Source organism: Aotus nancymaae, unplaced genomic scaffold (assembly GCF_030222135.1).
Source record: "Aotus nancymaae isolate 86718 unplaced genomic scaffold, 86718_ANA_hifiasm-v0.15.2.pri h1tg000006l, whole genome shotgun sequence".
Lineage (NCBI taxonomy): Eukaryota > Metazoa > Chordata > Mammalia > Primates > Aotidae > Aotus > Aotus nancymaae.
The window spans coordinates 45,911,097-45,930,682 of record NW_026988417.1 but is presented as its reverse complement, the minus strand read 5'-3'; the positions used below and the strand labels follow the sequence as shown (position 1 = coordinate 45,930,682).

General features: G+C 38.9%; 1 protein-coding gene across 3 annotated transcripts in view; it reads right to left on the bottom strand.

Moving 5' to 3' along the window:
- Nucleotides 1–19,586, bottom strand: part of GABRB1 (gamma-aminobutyric acid type A receptor subunit beta1) — a 438,325-nt gene that overhangs the window by 11,557 nt on the left and 407,182 nt on the right. For all 3 annotated transcript variants that reach the window (XM_064366790.1, XM_064366794.1, XM_064366788.1), the window contains exons 6-8: nucleotides 17,603–17,740; nucleotides 17,347–17,499; nucleotides 14,193–14,437 (exon numbers count right to left, since the gene is read on the bottom strand). In XM_064366790.1, the coding sequence (XP_064222860.1) occupies nucleotides 14,193–14,437; nucleotides 17,347–17,499; nucleotides 17,603–17,740 (536 nt within the window). The remainder of the gene's footprint in view (nucleotides 1–14,192; nucleotides 14,438–17,346; nucleotides 17,500–17,602; nucleotides 17,741–19,586) is intronic.

Sequence of the window (19,586 nt, the reverse complement as noted above, 5' to 3'; positions counted from 1 at the left end):
CTGATGTTAACAGACTCGTCGTGTGTGTCTGTGTGTGTGTGTGGGTGTGTGTGTGTATACATGCTCATGCATTTCTTCTGCAGTGTGATATTTTATCGCTCTCCCTCCAGCTTTTTGCTGTCAGGTAAGGTATACATGTGGTAACCATACCACTGCTGACATCCACAAGTTTCTGGTTGGCTCTGCCATATTCCCTTCCCCTTGGAGAAGAGTGGCTTTCCCTTTGCCTCAACCATATCAGGGCATCTAAGGTATTCTTATATCTGAAGCTGACACAGCTTTCCAAAAATAATATCCATGGAGAAAGGGCTATTGTTTTCTCATGTCATCAGAGAAATCAAGAAGTCATGTTGTACATTGCTTCAACATCTGCAGTGGTCAAATGCTGCCTAATTAATACAGAAATATCAAAATGTCAATATCTGAGTTAAGCACAATCCAGATTGAAGATTTTTAAACCTTGAGGCAGAAGGAAGTGAGGCAAGTTAAAATCATTAGCATACTGGATTTCCAAAGCAGATACAGACCAGCAGATTTTTTTTTAAAAGTTGCTGATGTTGAAAGAACTGTTCTGTGGGATAATCATTCCCCACTCTTCACAGTGCCCTCAAGTATGGGAATTCCCACTCCAAGCCCTAGGAGAGAATCTAAGGGAGGAAGATGTACAACCTCTTTTCTCCTTCTCCCCTCTCACTGCTCTCCATTGACCTATCTGATCGGTATATTTAGAAGAAGGAAGCAGTCATGCTAGGTTCTGTGCCTTCTGGGATTTTGTGTCTCTGATCTGCTTGCTGAGAGAGTGCTGTGCAGATAGGAATCTGGGTGTTGAACCCTGCTGTGCTTTTGGGTAAAGTCTATGGTTGTTTATCAGTTCCAGTGACAGGGAGGTAAGTCTGTTTCTGATTGGAAGGAAGGACTGTAGTATCTTAATCATACATTCCTCAAACCAACACAGCAAATTCTTTTTTAAAAAAATAGAGTGTCATTGAACCTACATTTAGAGAAAATGAATGTAATTATTAATAAGGCTTCAGGAGGGCCAATCAAAAAACCCTTCCTCTTCCACTTCAGATAGATGACCAGTAAAGGGGAGCAGAGAATGCGGCTTTTTGATCTGCAGCCCCAAGGGCTTGGCAATATTTCACTCTCACTCCACTCCTTGTTAGACAGGCATATTTCCTGTGCTGCAAAAGGTAATTTTAGGCAGAACATGGATAACCATTTAAAATGTTAATAGTTCATGCATTCACTCACTCATTTATTCAATCGATGTTTACTGAGGTACTATGCCTCAGGCGCTGTTCCAGACGCTGATGAAGACATCAGCCCCTCCATAAGCAATAGAATATCATGTCCCTCATTTTAAAAGTTCAGAGATCTCAACAAATAAAGCCTCTTGATGATGCAGTCTCCTGTACAAACACTGGGACCCTGACCCTCTATTGATTCTAAATGTTTTACCAGACAAATATTCCGACCTATTTCAATTGCAGGTTATCAGTGCTCTTTCTAACAGCCTCTTTGAAGTTTGCTCTCTTGAACCATGATGCCCACCTTCTTCTTGTCTGCTGAGCCTTTCTCTCATCTTTTTCCTGAAGGTCATGACACCCAGCCTTAAGGCCTGCTGACCACAGACAAGCCCCAGAGGGGCTCACATATAAAGAAAAGCCTGGATTTTTATTTCATAAAGGCCTGAGATGTCAGAGACAATCCAGCTTCTGGCTGGTGAACACTTTCCTTCCTTCCTGCAGTTCACTGCTTATAAACAATATTATCTTGTTCTTAAATTCTAACTCTGACGACACAACAGTCTTGGGAAGATGGTGGTGAGCAAAACAGACAAAGTTCTTGAAATACTGGTGCTCACATTGTTATGGAGGAAAATGGCCAATACCATCCCTCCTCCTAAAATTACTTTTTAAAAAATCTGGTAATATTATGAAGAAAACAATACAGGTATATATATCTTTTAATGTATGTAGGAAAATATGACCAGTTAGTGATTGTGTGCGTATTTTTCTTAACATTATATTCATGCTCACATTTCATTATTACAAGGGGAAAAACCTAAAGTAATTCACGTTTTCTTATTTTCTCCTGTGCCTTACTGCAGCAGAACCTAAAGGATGGCTCTGCATGGTGTTTAGAGGCATCAAAATCTCAACATGACCAGCGCAGAGCTCTTGATCCTCTCTCTTCCCATCCAACTTGTTGCTTCCACTGAGTATCCTATTAGAATGTTACTCCAAGAGGGCAGGGATTTTGTGTTATTCACAACTGTTTCCCTGAAGCCAAGAAAAGTACTTGGCATATAGAAGCATTCAATAAATATATGTGAAATGAACGAATGGGGATAAATACATTGGATATAGTGGTTAATTTTGTGTGTCAACTTGGCGAGGCTGTGGTATCCAGTTGCTGAGTCAAACACTAGTCTAGATGTTGCTGAGGAGGTATTTTGTAGATGTAACTGGCATTTACAGTTACTGTAAGTAAAGAAGATTACATTTGATAATGATGTGGCTGGGCCTCATGCTGTTGGTTGAAAGCTTTGAGAGCAAACACTGAGGTTTCCAGTTAAAGAAGAAATTCTGCCTCAACACTGTAATGTAGAAATATTGTCCAAGTTTCCAGCATGCCCGGCACATTTCAGCCTGAAGATTACAACATCGACTCTTGTCTGAGTTTCCAGCCTGCAACCTGCCTGACAGATTTTGGAGTTGCCAGTTTGTACAATTGCAGGAAGTGATTCCTTAAAATACATCTCTTTTTATTTGTATGTTAGTTCTGTTTCTCTGGAGAGCCTGACTGATACAAAAGGCATGCCAAAAATTATAGGGTGATTCTCAAATGACTGAAGTCCAGAGAACACTGATGTGATGGCTGTACTATTTCTTTCTGTAACAGAAACCTGAAGCGAATGTGCAAATTTCTTTTCTAGCTTGGGTTCAGCCTTTCTTCCACCCCTTCCGTCTCACTCACGCTCTCCTCTGTCCCAACATCCTCAATGAGTGCTTTAGGCTATGAAAATGTTGCCACTCACTGAATTGAACTGCTCTGGATATTTTCAATATATAAATATAGCTGAACTCATTTTAGTGTGATTGGAATAAAATATAATCTTGTTTTCAGTGGCAGTTTTAAAGCCCTGTCGAGGAATACCTCTGGGCTCAATCTACTTTGCAAATAGTGAGTTATTTCCTTCTTGCTAGTCAATTCAATTAGATTCATATTTACAGAGTGGTTCTGAAGCACAGAGCAGGAAACCAAGTGAAGTGGTGCTGGCTACATACAGAGTGAGCTAATTCACTGTCCTCAAGAAGCCTACACTCTACTGAATGAAGCCAACCAGTGCAAATAGCTGCCTGCCCCTGTAGAGAACAGACACTTGCAACAGCCCAGGCTTCATCTTCCCATCCCTCTCATGGAATGTATCACATTTGCTGTTGCTGTCAGTCATTTGCTTTCACCTGGGCTGCCAAACCCTGATCTCTTAGCCTGGAATTCCTGAAACCTTTTTTAGTGGGTAGGAAACGGGAGGTTCTCCTGATGCTTAGCATGTTTCTTTGTATGTCCTGAAAGCTGTGGCAGAAATGAAAACTTTATTATCATTTTGAGAAAGAATAGAAGATTAAGTACAAATGTACATAAGTCAAAGACAAACAAATTATATTATTCAGGAAACAGAAAAGGAGAAAAAGATAAAGATAAAATGAAACAACTGGCAATTTTCCAAAACATTACTCAGGTAGATACAGTGATCCTGGATTCCTTTCTTTTCCTTATTTCTCCCATTCTATGTTTTAGTAGGTCCAAATTGCTCTACTTTTAAATGCATCCTGATTCTGTTCACTTTTTTCTTTCTTTTTTAATGTTTCATTTTTATGTGCACATAGCAGGTGTATTCCATGTCTCCTTCTTTCCACCGTCACCTCTTGAAGCTTAAGTGATCTTCTTCTTTCCAGAAATGTAGCCCTGTGGTCATTTCTCTACATAGAAGCTGGAGCAATCCTTTAAAAATGTAGAACAGGGCAACAAAGCGAGACTACAACTCAAAAAAAAGAAAAAAGTAAAACAGGCCGGGTGCAGTGGCTCACACTTTGGGAGGCCGAGGTGGTAGGGTCACATGAAGTCAGGAGTTCTAAACCAGCCTGGCCAACATGGAAAAACCTCGTCTCTACTAAAAATACAAAAATTAGCCGGGCATGGTGGTGGGCGCCTGTAATCCCAGCTACTCAGGGAGGCTCAGGCACAAGAATCACTTGAACCCAGGAGGCAGAGTTTGCAGTGAGCCGAGATTGAGCCGCTGTATTCTAGCCTGGATGACAGAGACCCTGTCTCAAAAAAAAAAAAAAAAAGTAAAACAAATGATGTCTATTTACATTATCTGTTTACTCCATTTATATCTTCTGGTTATTTTTCAAGACATAGAACGAAATCCGGATTTCTCATCCTAGTCCGAAAGCATTATGTGGTTTGATTCCTGTGTGTACCTCAGCCCTCATTTCCTACCACGCTGCTTTTTGAGCACTGCTCCAGCCACACCGGACTTTTTTTTGGCTATGTCTTTTAGTTTTGTTTTATTTTGTTTTTTGAGGTGGAGTTTTGCTCTTGTTGCTCAGGCTGGAGTGCAATGGCACAATCTCAGCTCACCATAATCACCACCAACCAGATTCAAGTGATTCTCCTGCCTCAGCCTCCCGAGTAGCTGGGATTACAGGCATGTACCAGCACACCTGGCTAAAGTTTTGTATTTTTAGTAGAGACAGGGTTTCTCCACGTTGGTCAGACTGGTCTCGAACTCCTGACCTCAGGTGATTTGCACGCCTCGGCTCCCAGAGTGCTGGGATTACAGGCATGAGCCACGGTGCCCAGCCTTTTGGCTGTCTCTTGATGCTCCTAAGTCCACAGGGCATTTTCATCTGCTATGCTTCTCTTGTAGAATGATGTTTCTTGCCCACATTGTTACCTAGCTAGCTTCTCATCATTTTCTTTACCATAATTATCATTGCCTGCCATTATATCATGCATTTATTCACATATTTGTCAATTACTTCAACTGTAATAAAAGCTCCAGGAGGGCAGGAGCTTTTTTGTTGTTCATTGCTACTCAGTATGTCCTCCTTGCTTTTCCAGAACTGAGCCTAATATACATTTTGCTGAGTAAATGTCTGCAGAGTGGGGAAATCTGAAACTTACACTTTGAGCCATCTTTCTGAACTCTGAGTTTCAATGGCCAAGGACACCTGCAGGGGTGGTTGGAATCTATAGGATCTCCGGGGTTGTGGTTCTCAGACACTGAGGTGTATCTGAACGAATTGGGAAGCTTGTTAAAACCACCAGTGTGAGTTCATCTCATTTCAGATTAAGATCCTTCTAGTCTGTATTCCACCCAAACATCCCAAGGGTCCTAGGTGGTTATGGTGGTTGCCTGTTGGTTTGACCTGTCTGATTCCATTCTACCTTCCTCTGATGATAATGCTCTGATGTTTTTTTGGTGCATGTGGTTGAAGTATGCCTGATTGCATCTTCTAGGCTTAAAGGACATGCATGTAACCCAGACTGGGCATTTAGCATTTTCCATCTTTCTGGTGAGAAGAATTGACTTCTGCATGAAAATATGACAAGTTTGTCCAAACAGATTCAATTCTAGGCCTTTTTTTTGTGTTAGAACTATTGGGTATAAGAAATGATTTTGTGCTAATTACAAACAGCTTTAACACTATAAACTCGGAACTTTGGGACTACCATGAGGGAAGGGTCTACTGAAAATAAAGTCAATATAAAAAAAGCAGAATTAAGAGATGAAGAGAGATACTTTCTGACAAATTCTTTGCACACCTGGAACACCACATGTGAAACTAGGACTATGCTTGGGCCTTTCAGTTGTGTGGGCCAATAAATCCCTCTCCCTCCTCTTTTATTTTTAAATCAGTTAATTAAGGTAGAGTCCTTTCTTGTTCACCAAAAGAGTTCTAGATACCTGGGTAGACAAAAAAAAAAAAAAAAAAAAAAAAAAAAAAAATAGAAAATAAGAGACAGAGATTCCTAAAAAGGAAAATTAGACTTCAGAAAACTGGAGATAGGATAGGATTAAATAAAGGCTAGAGAACGAAAAGTGAACGAAGGCAGATTTGGGCAGGGTTTGAGGAATAAAGAAGTTCATGAACTATCGACACAGGCTGTCAGTAGAAATTCTGGATGCTAGGTATAGATGGTGAAAGTTCCATCGAAGGCAGGGTGAGTTTTTCAGCTGGTCTGAAGACCCAGGCTCAAAGGCTGACAGATATGGAGCTGTTTCAAGCTGGACCTAAAGACAGAGCTGTACGACCTTACAACGCCCGCCTTCGCCTGCACATTGCATCCTGGAAGTAACCGCAATACAGAGCTGATTCACATTTAGAAAGTTGTCTGAAAGCGTTTGGGTGACTCACTGCAAAGAACAGGAATGAGAGAGAAGAGGCCAAATCACAATACTAATATCTGATTCTAAGGGGAAAAAAATCAATTTCTTGACTGTTGGGGATGCAACTGCATATTTGGTATTGTGAAAGGAAAATAAATCTTGGGACCCTAAAATCACTAAGCTAAAGAGAAAATCTGCCTCCCGTTCTATTTAAAGTAACCCCTCTGCTCACTGAGATAAATGCGTATCTGACTGCCTCCTTTGGAGAGGTTAATCAGAAACTCAAAAGAATACAACCATTTGTCTCTCATCTACCTATGACCTAGAAGCCCCCTCCCTGCTTGGAGTTGTCCCTCCTTTCCAGACTGAACCACTGTTCATCTTACATGTTGATTGATGTCTCATGTCTCCCTAAAATGTGTAAAACCAAACTGTTCTGACAACCTTGGGCACATGTCGACAGGACCTCTTGAGGCTGTGTCATGGGCACATGTCCTCAATCTTGGCAAAATAAACTTTCTAAATTAGCTGAGACCTGTCTCAGATACTCAGCATTCACAGTATGAATCTTTGGCAGATTCCTCTGGTGTCCCCTGTGACACCGAATGACTGTGAATCGGTCTCTGCTCACAGACCACCCAAGCTACCATTTCAGCCATTTCATTTATTTGCAAACGGACAGGCATTGTGGCCAGTATATGCAACTGAAAAAGTTCCAGATGAGTATAAAAGTGGCCCAGAGGTAGCTTACTTATGGCCTAGTTGTACTGCGAAATCTATCTTTCAAGACTCTAAATACCATCTCTAGTTTCAAATGATGCCCGAGGGGCTTATGAATCTACAGTCTTTATCACCTTAGAGGTTGAAACTCTCCTAATGTCTGGATCTAGCATCTGCACTGATATAAAAAGATGCTTCAGAGCAGCTGGAGGAAATATAAACCAAGACAAAGCAAGCACTCCTGAAGCTTCAGTACAAATATCCCTTGACCTGACTGCCTCGCCAAAGCTATCAAAAGTAATGAGTAATAACTGAACAGGGCCACTCTATGCTCCAGTGAACCAAGGCAAATACTGAGGAAATCCCTCAAATGAAAATTGTCTGGGACCAGAGCACAGTCATTTAAATGTAACTGTTTACATGCATTGAAAAGTAGAGGATCATCCAACCATTATATTAAAAAAATTTAATAATCTTTTTTATATTTTTGAGTTTAACCAGGGGGTAGCAACTTAAAATACCACACAGTTTGCATTATTAATGTAACGGCTGAAATGCACACTGAACAGAGGAAGTAATATACTTGCTTTGTTATTGACATATTATCTGTCTGGGCTTCTGTTTTTAGAAGAGGACAAGAAAGTTAGGAACTACAAAGCCTAAGCAGGTGCAGGAATGATTATAACATGCTGAGATGGTACTGCTGTATTATTATCCCACCTAAATATGAAGAAGTTTATAAAATTGATACAGGAGTTAGAAGGAAATTATTTAGACAGATAGTAAGGGCAACAGAGTCCTTGGCGGAATTTCTCTTTTAACAAAAAGCAGCCCCCAGATCATTTCTTTTCTAACAAAGAGCAGCCTGAAAAATCAAACTGTAGACATAAATAAGCAAGTTGGAAACTTGTACGGGTGAATGCTGGAAGCTGTGCCATTAGAAAAGGGCTACCTGGAAGACAGGTATGTTCAACATGAAGGCTCCATCTTCCCCCACCCCGTGTACAGTACAAAAGCAGGCAATATGGTGCCAGCCAGGTAGAGAACCCACCTGCATAATAAAAATTAGAGTGGGGTGGCTAGCTTTTATGCACATTATGCAAATGGCACATCTAGCCTTAACCATTTTTTTGAGGCTTATGCAAATGGAAAACCTGGTCTGACCAATCTTTCATGCCCTATGTGAATCAGACACCACCTCCTCAAACTCAACTATAAAACTCCTTTTATTTCACCACAGACCGGAAGACCCGCTTGAGACCCCCTCTCTGTAGGAGAGAGTGTTTCTCTTTCTTTTGCCTATTAAACCTCCACTCTTAACCTCACTCCTTGTGTGTCCATTTCCTTGATTTCCTTGGCGTGAGACAATGAACACTGGTATCACCCCCCCAGACGAACAGTGCCATTTCAAAATCTTAGCCATAATGCTCCTGTGAAGATTACATGTAATGCTATACGATACTGTGATTCAAAAAGAATACCAGAGGCCAATATAGGCATGCTTAAAATATTTTTTTGAAAGTAAAAATGATAGGAACAGTAAGACAGTCTAGAGCAGAAGCTGAAGTGGAGTATAGTCTCTTTTTCTTACTTGTTATGAATATGTAAGAATTTTATAACACTGAATGCCTTGTGTGGTGTCTAAAAATATCTTAAATGGAGAACGGCTCTCCAGCATTCATTCATTCATTCAACAAGTACTTATGTGGTATCCACCTTTTAGCTATTGAGAAAAGAACAATAAATATAATAGACAAGGACCCTGGGGTGTACACTTGGGAAACTATAGCCTAATAAGAGAAAGGGATGTTAAAAGATAATTATACAAATAAACATATACTCACTATCATGGGAGTCCTATTGTGGAAAAGCACAGGATCCCATTATAACAATTAGCAGAGATACCACATAATAAATCAAGAGTGAGGGTGTCTGTTAGGGCATCCCCAGAGTAGGAGCATTTATGGTAAGAACTGCTACAATCGAGAAATTGAGAGAAGCCTAATATCACCTTCAATTTTGCTAATCCTTTTTTCTGTTGTATACAGTGTGATGCTAATCCATCTAATAAAAATTTCAATTCTGTGATTGCCATTGTTACATTTTTATAGTTTCAACTATCTTCTGAAACTCCCCATCTCTTCATACACTGTATCATTTTTTTCTATTGACTTTATTTTAAACCTTTTATTTGGAAATTATTATAGATTCCCAAAAAGTTGTGAAGATGGCACAGAGGGGCCCCATGTACCACTCACCCAGGTTCTCCCATTGATTACATCTTACATAACTATGATATAATATCAAAACCAGGAAAATGACATTGGCATAAAGTGTGTACGGTTCTATGTAATTTTACTGCATATGTAAATTCATGTAATAAGCATTCCAATTAAGATACAGAACTCTTCCATTATTGCAAAGATCTCCCTCACACTGCTTCTTTATAATCAGTCACACCCATCCCCACCATCACCAACTCCTGGCAACAACTAATCTGTTCTCCATCTCTACAATTTTGTTATTTCAAGAGTGCTATATAAATGGAATAATACAGTATTATAACCCTTTAAAACTGGCTTTTTTTTTCACTCAACATATTGCCCTTGAGAGAAATCCAAGTTTTTGCATGTATCAAGAGTTCATTTCTTTTTTTATTGGAATAGTACTCACAGTATGAATATACCATGGTTCATTTAACCATTAATCTATTGTAGGATATTTTGGTTGTTTCCAGTTTTGGGCTCTTTCTTATGAACTTTTAAATACATTAATTATAGTTGTTTATACTAATGATCTTTTAGGCCAACATTTGAGACTTTTACAGGTATGTTTCTATTGACAAATTTTTTTTCTTGATGACCTCATTTTCCTATTTCTTCTCATGTCTAGTAATTTTTTACTCTATATTAGATATTTTAAACAATGCACCATAGAGACTCTAGATTCTGCTGTCTTCCCCAAAGAATGTTGAGTTGGGTTTGGTAGGCAGGTATGTGACTCACCCAGAATATGTCACCCAGAATATGTGGAGACATAGTTTTATGTGTTATTAGGGTGAGCCTATTTTAGTTTTTCCCTTAACCCAAGGGGAAACCCTTATTCTTGTGACTTAGCCTTTACTCCTAAGGTATAAGCCTTTTGAGACTTTTAAGGAAAGCCTAATGTTCTTACCACCCCACACTCCCCAATAGGCTGGACTCAAACTCCAAACTCTGACTTTTATATGGTGGACAGCAACTAAAATCTCTGTTCATTTTTCTTTTCCCCAGCTTCTAGCTATTTTTTCTTTCCGAGCTCCTTGTTATTTAACCTGTACATTTGTAACTCAGGGATCAACCTGGGGAAGTTTACACTCAGATGATGAATTTCTGCTTTGGCTCACTTCTGAAATTTCCAGGAACTCTGGAAGAATCAAACTCCATGATCTGACTCCTCAGGCCAATACAACTGCAGTTTCTGCTGAAGTTTTGTGGGCCTGACATCCCTCAGACTGGGACATGGCTTCAGGGGAAAAGCTGCATAAACATGGATTTCACACAGTGTGGTTTCTTTCTTTTGAAGGTCGATTCTCTTTTAGTTTTTGCTTGTTTTGTTACTCTTCCATGTCTTAAAGCAGATTTTTTAAAATGTGTTTACAGTTTATTATTTCTATCAATAGGAGGATTAGCCTGATACAAAGTACTCTGTCTTGTTTTAATATGATTTGTTTTTGAATTTTGTTGCAATTACGTCTATTTTTTCTGTGGAAATCATTTGTGGAGTTCCTAGGCTACCTTTCCATGAATAAAAACATATTTTAAAAAAATCTCCTTTAAGCATTGTCTCCTGTCAATTGAGGAATTTCTCAATTCTTTCTCCTTTACTTCAAAATTTAAAAAGTCAGTTTACCAAAAATAGCAGTTTACTGATTTGAGAGCCAAGGAATTCTTACAACATTTAAGCCCAGTGTTACTCAAACAGCCTGCTTATGAAATAAGGGTCAATCAAATGCGAACATTTTACGTATTTATTAGCCAGTCACAAAGTCCTCTTCAGGGCTTATACATCTAGATCTGACATGACACGGGCTTGCCTCCTGCCTTTATTCAACCTTTATCATCTTAAAAAATTTCTCTGATATCCTAGTGTGGAATCAAAACCTTAAAGTGTTTGCTTAACGTTTGTTTTATAGTCCTTTTGTTTTATCTGAATAAATTGATTCCAGTTTGCTTGACCTTTCATTTTGATAGGGACAGGAGACAGAGACAGGAAAATTCTGGGAAGAAGAAGGTGTTTCCCTGGCAAAGGCCTCACCCGCAAGCATGGAAACCCATGGCTCTAAATGGGAACAGGGATTCCTGTTTTAGTGCCCAAATACTGCCTTTTGGCCCACCCTATCTGGTACCCATATAAGCCCCAAACCCCAGGCTCCATGAGGAAAAGAGCTAAGGAGCAAAAAAGTGTCATAGCAGAGAAGGAGAGAAGAGGAGTGTCTGAACATCGAGAGGAGTTTGACTGCGGATGGTCAGAGAGATTGGCTGCGGGATGGTGGAACTCCAGAGGAAGATTATCTTCCCACTCCAACACCTTTACAGCTCACCATCCATCTCACTGAGAGCCACCTCCACCTGGCAATAAGATCCCCCACATTTATCATCCTTCGATTTGTCTGTATGTCCCTATTCTTCCTGGACTTTGGACAAGAACCTGGGTGCCACAAAGACACTGAGCTGGCTACACTTAAGCTGTCTCCACATGCAGAACTAAAGGAGCACTGTAAGGTACCTGTTGGGGCTTCGGAGTTGCGGGCACCCACCCCTAGATGCTACCAAGGGGTGAGAGCCCAAAAGTGCTTGCCCTGGCTCCCGCACCTGCCTGTCAGCATGCTCCCTCTCCCATAAGGAGTTTGAGTGTGAGGCAGCCCAACAGATGAGCCACATCCCTGTCACATGCCTTGTGGGGGGGATCAGGGAACTCTCCTATTTCAATTTAATTACTCTCTCTAGAGAATATTACTTTTTACCAACGGAAGGACCCTGCCTTCTTCATTATGCTTTCCTAAATTCTACTTATCTTTGAGTATCCATCCATTTCATGTCTTCTGAATTTTCCCACCACTGAACCTATTCCACCTTCTTTAGGGTTTTCCCTCATGACTTATAAATTAACACACATTCCAAGTTGTGCAGAGGATAAACTAGTGTGTTTGGAAGGCAACTAAGATGAGGATGGGAATGGAAAAGAGGTGGCCTCCCAAAAAACTTTTGAAGCTGGTATGGTTACAATCAGACCGTGGGAAGCTACTTCTTTTCAGGTACACACCTGAAACTAACTGTCTTGTCTCATTTTACAATCACCTCATGTGAGTATAACCTTTCACCATAAGATGAGAAGATTCTTGAGGGCAAATTATCATATCTGCTTCTCTCCCCTTAGCTTAGCACTGAACATAGGGCCTCATACAAAGGCAGAAGTTTAAGTGATGCGTTCCTTTGAATTTTAACCACTTGGCTGAATCTCTAAGTTTTCTTTGCTAATTTTTCAAACAGTATTTGTCCAAACTTTTGTCCTATTAAAGAGTATAACGACACACCCTGAAAACTTATAATTTGGCCTCTGCTTAATGATCGAACCACAATTCATACTACTATGCTTTCTCCCTCACTACTATGCTCTTGCTCTATTGGTCTTCTCTCAGTTCTTAAACACACAGGATTTCCTGCCTCACAGCCCACACACTTGCTATTTCCTTTGCCTAGAATGGACAATGCATATTAGCTGCCTCTTGTCACGTAGGTCTCAGATCAAATGGTAATTCCACAGAGAAGTCTTACCAAAGTGTCCTGCTCTGTTAAATCTGACCCAAATACTCTCTTGTCCAGTACTCCATTTTTTTCATTTTTTTATTATTATTATTTTGAGACAGAGTCTCACTCTGTCACCCAAGCTGATATGCAGTGAGGCAATCTCTGCTCACTGCAACCTTTGCCTTCTGGGTTCAAGCCATCCTTCCATCTCAGCCTCCCAAGTAGCTAAAACTAGAGACAAACACCACAATGCCTAGCTAATTTATTTATTTTTTGTGGAGATGAAGTTTTGCCATATTGCCCAGGCTGATCTCAAACTCCTAGGCTCAAGCGATCCACCTGCCTCAGCCTCCCAGAGTGCTGGGATTACAGGCATGAGTCACTGTTTTACTTTCTTTTTAGCACTTACTAGTATTTAAAATTATCCTTTTAATATTTGTTTGTGTTTGTTGCCTGTCTTCTCATGTTTGAGCCTAAGCTCCATGACGCTGAGGAATTTTGTCTCATTCACATCAGCATCTCAAAGGCCTAGAACAGTGCCTACATGAACAAATACTTGAGTTGTCACCCTGTGTGCTATCTTAAAACAATTTGTGGTAGATACACATTTCCATGTACTTAATGGTAAACTGATTTCAGTGAAAATGGCTCAGAGGTAGAGGCTACAGAGATGTTTTTAAAAACTGAACAGATCATTAATTTAAATTTAGTTCCATCCAATGAGACCACAGGTTATAAAATGTACCAATGAAAAAAACTCAGCTCTTATAACAACTCTGTGAGATAGATATACTATCATAATCTCCATTTTATGGATGGGGACACTGAAAGAAAAGGTTAGATAAAGACTTAAAATAGGTTGATTTGGCTGAAGCTGCAAAGTTAGTAGGTGAAAATCAAAACCAGGCAGTTTAATTTCAGTCTATGGTTATAACCACTGTGCTACATCACCTCATCTGCATTTAGCAGTTCAGAGTATATTCTCTCATTTACTTACCATGCAAATCTAGCATTATTATTTTACATATACTTTTACAACTAGTTTAGAATAAATTATAATGGACTTGGGGTTGAGTTCCAGGGTATATTATCAATCAGTATAACCCTCAATCTAACTTCTTCATTCCTCAGTCCCCGAATATGTACAATGAAGGCTTGGTTGTGTGTTATTAAAGATCAAATAATATTTTATTAATTGTTTTTAAATTATGAGAGCCCGGGCATCATGCTGCTGATAAATTTACCAAGAATATATTTAGGAATATTTAATGTCTTACCTGGACTTTATTCATCTCCAGTTTGTTCTTCTCATTGGCACTCTGGTCTTGTTTGCTAGCTCCCTTTTTCTGAGGGCCTTTCCCAAAGAAGATGTAATTTACAAAGGCATACTCCAGCAGAGCCAGGAACACAAACACAAAGCAACCCATGAGATAAATATCAATCGCTTTGACATAAGGGATCTTTGGCAGGGTCTCCCTGAGGTGGGTGCTGATGGTTGTCATTGTAAGCACTGTCGTGATTCCTGTGAAAGAGAAAGACAATGCTTAGTTGAGGGCACCACTATTGAGTTCCTTTTTCAAGATTGAGAGGGCAGATGCTATTTCCTTATTGGTGTCCCTGAGTGATCACAGAAGCATGATAAACCACTGGGCAAAAAGGGCAGATATTTTGAAAGACAAGGCATTAGCCTCCCTACATAGTACATTAATGAATCATAAAATAGAATGTGTAGTTAATGAAGGGTTGAAAACATTTTTTTTTTAGTTGCACAAAATAAAAAGAAAAGCAGATGGAAAAGCAGATCGAAATCCCATCGAATGTCTCTCACTTTGTTACGTGGCCACATCTTCCTTCTTCCTTTTCACAGCATCTCATTCATTGTGCTCCTAAATCTGTCTTTGTGACACTAATCCCTATAGCAGCTCTACCAAATTGAAAGCTGGTGACTAGTTTGAGATCTACTTCATTCCATGAATCTACAGGATACCCAAGTTCAGTATTGCATTTGAAAATAATTGTCATTCATAGCAAAACATCACCAAAAGAAGAAACATGAGCAGTTTCATAATTTGTGTCAAGTACTTGATGTATGTATATTTTACTTTTATTCCAGTCTTGTTGCTTCGTTATTTCAAATATTCTCTATTTTCTTGGTTCTAGAACCTAGGACAAATTAGTTCCCTGATGTCAGAAAACAACTTCTTAAAAAATTGATCTTGGATTTGTTAAAGAAGTTTAAGACTGTAAGCTCATAAAAGGCAGATTTTGTTTTATTTACTTTGTTAAATGTAGCATTCTTAATAGTATAATATTTGTGTGGCTGTATAGTAAATATTTTGTGTTGCTGCTGCTGATGAAGTCATAATTGTGAAAAGCAACAGTGAAAAAGAAGTTGGAATCTAGTGTAGATATTTGTGCTACAATACTAATACTATACATTTGTATGGTGTTGTACAGTTTTAACACTTGCAGTTATAAGTTATCCTTATATGGCTGTCATAGCAACCTGAAAATGATAGGGAGTGTGTATTATTCTCATTTTATAACTGGGTAAACAGAAATTCTGAGATTAGTTATTTTGTTTTAGGTTACCCAGCTAGGGTCAAAAAAGCACAGTGATGTTCCACAATAGCATTTAAAATAAGCAACGAGATGAAAAGGCAAAATCTAAAATTTGATAGCAACTCTTAAAAATAAAGTCAGAAAGTGTGAAATGGATAGTAAAGACAAAGGAAAACTTCCAAAGGGAATGGAGGGTAGCAAACTGAAATGAAGGGAAAAGATAGTTTTGCATTCATTTGCTAATCAGATTATTCTAGACGTATATTCCCAGTTTTGACTATTCAACTTTTAGAAGAGCAGATCAAGTAGGAGGTCAGGACTACCATCAAAAAATTAAAGTGGTTTAGATCAGTAATAAATTCTACTGTGCTGGACTGACATAAAATGACATAATGAGTGGTCTTTCTTACTTCTTTGAAAAAACCTTTAAATTTCACCTAATATAACTCTAGCTAATGTGCTTCACAGAAATGAATGAGTCACTTACAAAATCACCAATTGCATTTCTTCTTCTACTCCTTGTTTTATATTTTTAAGCAAAAAGTGTTAGTAAATGAATGCCATTTTAAATTACGTGTGTTTTAAAATATCTCAGGTTTTACAGTCCAAAGAATAGCTTAAACAAGCACCTTTATATGCTGACATATTTAATATCTCCAATCAAAATAGTGTTAGCTTTGAGGATAGAAGAGTAAAGAGAACCACAATTCATAAACTTGTTAGTTATTATTCTCTGCTGTGGACATCATCCACTGTTTTTTCGTAAGTGTAGCATATAGACATAACACCATTCATGTTCAAGTAATATGTGCAGATTCATATGTATGATACTATTATTTGTTTGCTTTCTTTGATCTTAGACTGTTCAAAGATTGACAAGGGGCTGAGAACACGTTCTAACCTTCCAAGGAATCCTTAAAGTCTCAAATATAGCCTTTCAGCTTTCAGCAATTACTTAACCATGGCAGGATTAGTTCTAAATTTTGCTCCCCCAAGATGGAAATCATTTTTATTCTGTCTTGATCACAGATTATTAATATAGCTGATGATTGTCTGTGTCTTATTCAAGTGTAATAAGCTCCATTTAAAGGAGACTCAGCTTAATACGATTTAATTTTAGTTAGTATTTAAAGGATAGTATTTCTCAGCAAGTGACAGCTTGTTATTAGTCACAAGGTTTAGCATTTCCTAAATTCATTTGAAAATAGTGCATTGTATATGTTTTTTTTTTTTTTTTTTTTTTTTTTTAAGACGGAATTTCGCTCTCGTTACCCAGGCTGGAGTGCAATGGCGCGATCTCGGCTCACCGCAACCTCCGCCTCCTGGGTTCAGGCAATTCTCCTGCCTCAGCCTCCTGAGTAGCTGGGATTACAGGCACGCGCCACCACGCCCAGCTAATTTTCTGTATTGTTAGTAGAGACGGGGTTTCACCACGTTGACCAGGATGGTCTCGATCTCTTGACCTCGTGATCCACCCGCCTCGGCCTCCCAAAGTGCTGGGATTACAGGCGTGAGCCACCGCGCCCAGCCTGTTCTTCACTTTTAAAAGCAGGGATTAAAGGGGAAGTTATCCCAAAGTTAGCAAAAATTAGTGTATTGAGAATTTAAAAATTTATTCCATGAGACACTTAAGTAGTGCTAGATATATTCCAAGATTTTTGTTTGTTTTGGTAAATTGCTAAAAAGACAGTACATTATAGAATAGTCATTGTAGATATGCCTACACTTAGATGTTTTATATTCAGGGACTCTTATGGTAATCTAATTCTTTGGCTTGCTATAAGAGAGCCCTTGCCTATAATTTCTGATATTGGTTATTTGTTTGAAAGTAAAACCTGTTAGCTCTCTGCAGTGCTGCGAATACATTACCTAGTGCGACTCTGGCTGCAGATGCATCATAGTTGATCCAAAAAGACACCCAGGACAGAATTGTGATCAGTGTAGAAGGCATGTAGGTTTGCAAAATGAAGTAACCAATGTTTCTCTTTAGGCGAAAACTTAGTGACAGTCGTGGATATGCTCCTGAGTTGAAAAACAAAAGACAAGTAATCAGACCATCATTTGGTTGGAATCATCTTCTTCCTTTCACAGCAACCCTAGGACATTTTGGGAGAAACATCCTCACCTGTTGTGAACTCCACCTTCTTAGACACCATCTTGTAGTCAACAATAGAAAACTGAGGAAGCTCAATTTTATTAACACCAGTTACTGCCCCCTCTCCTCCATTCCAGTAAAACTCAATGTCATCAGTGGTATAGCCATCTGAAATCAAGAAACACAGCATGGTTAAATACAGTTCAGGAAATCATTTTGAAGACCACCTGGGAGCTAGAGGAAAAATTCCCAGCAAAAGAGTGGTAAGGTGGCATTGCCTTAAATTAGGGTGGTATGCAGGTCTCATGTGGAGTGCCATTTCTGATGATTTAGTAGTAGCTGCATTGAGAAAATGGATGCATCTGGCTTTAGTGGACATAAGCTCCACTATATGGGTAAAAGTCTTAGGACCATATAAATTCTTGATAATGCTTTTTATACCTTTGTACTTATGAGAATGAGCTTTGGTTAATTTAGAGGAGTGTTTAGGGAACTGTAGATTGTAATAGAAGGATCTAGCATCAGGTCTTGAGTATGAAGGCCCTGTGTTGATGGCCTAATCTCTTCCTCTTTCCACTCTTCTCCTATCTGGCACTGGTCTAGCTGGTGGTCTTATCATTATGTATAAGAGTAACTTGCATAAAAGGAATGCACAGATATATTTAAAAATCTAAAAATAATTTAAGACATATTTTAAGACTGTATTTTTTTCTTTCTACAAGTTACAGTCAAAGAAGATCTTTCTAAATTCATTTTCTATTTATGTTCACCTCAAATAAAAATGCATAAAATCTTTTTTCCATTACAATTGCTAGGGCTAGTGTTTCAAAGGTAACCATATAAAGCTCTTTGTAGTGGACATCATGCTGACCTACTTTTGATTAAAGCCAGTCATGCCTTTTCAAGAGATAAAAAGTAATATATTTGATATTTAGAAGTTTAATGCCAGGTGCCAAAGGGTCAACTTGTCCTTGCAAGAATATAAGACATTTTAAGCTATTCTTCCCCACTCCTCTCCCCACTTTTAAAAAGAAAAACAAAGCTGTCTTAACTTTACTGCTTTAAACTTTTCTAACTTCTCTTCAGAAAGTTCTTTTTTGAATTCTTATTCCTGAACTCATTAAACTCACAACTGTTTTATATTTGTTACCATTTGCAGCTCTATGCGGTTATTGTTTATTGTAATATGCTTCAGCTTATTTTATTTCTCTTTCTCCTTCTAGGTCTAGGAACTTGCCCTCTTTCCAAAGGGCAATCTTCCATATCCAGTAATCCATTCTACAATGACCCAAGTGTAGACACAGAAATAGAAGATACTTACTTCCAGATATAATCACCAGTGTCTGAAAGATGGATACTTTCTGTTCTATTGGACTTAGAATAACCTACATGGAACTAATTGACATATTGGAGATTTAAACCAAGTTTGGGTATGATTCTGTAATACTGATTCTAAACATCTCTTTCAGAAACTGATAAAAACCTGCCAATAAAATCCACAGAAAAATATAGATAGATAGAAATAGACAGATAGATAGAAATCAATGACAATTTCAGGAGATCATGGATCCCACTCATGGATTCTAGAATACTGGAATATGAAACTCCTTTCTAAGTTGAAATGGTTAGTGGCAATATGACAGCTAAGGTTCAACCAAGATTCCCTCCTTTCCAATTTCAATTCAACGATGGGTTTCCTCTCCTAAGCCCAGCAGGAAGTATTATCTGGTGTGAGTTCTCAGCCCTGTCTGGATGCAGTGGACAATGGCATCATGGGATTTTTGCCTCCTTAGCAGCTAGAGAGAACCTAGGGACTGGTGGCATGGAGTCCTTGGGTGGGGATTAGAACAGTGGGATCAAAGAAGATAGCTGGGTGCAGGGGCTCTTGGGCCTACTAAAGAAGGAAGGGTGTTACCACCTGTGTGACTGGAGGAACTTCTGTCATTTCAGTGCTTTAAGGGGATGTGGGAAAGTTAAAAAGGTGGGCTGGGAAATCACCATACTGTTTTCCATA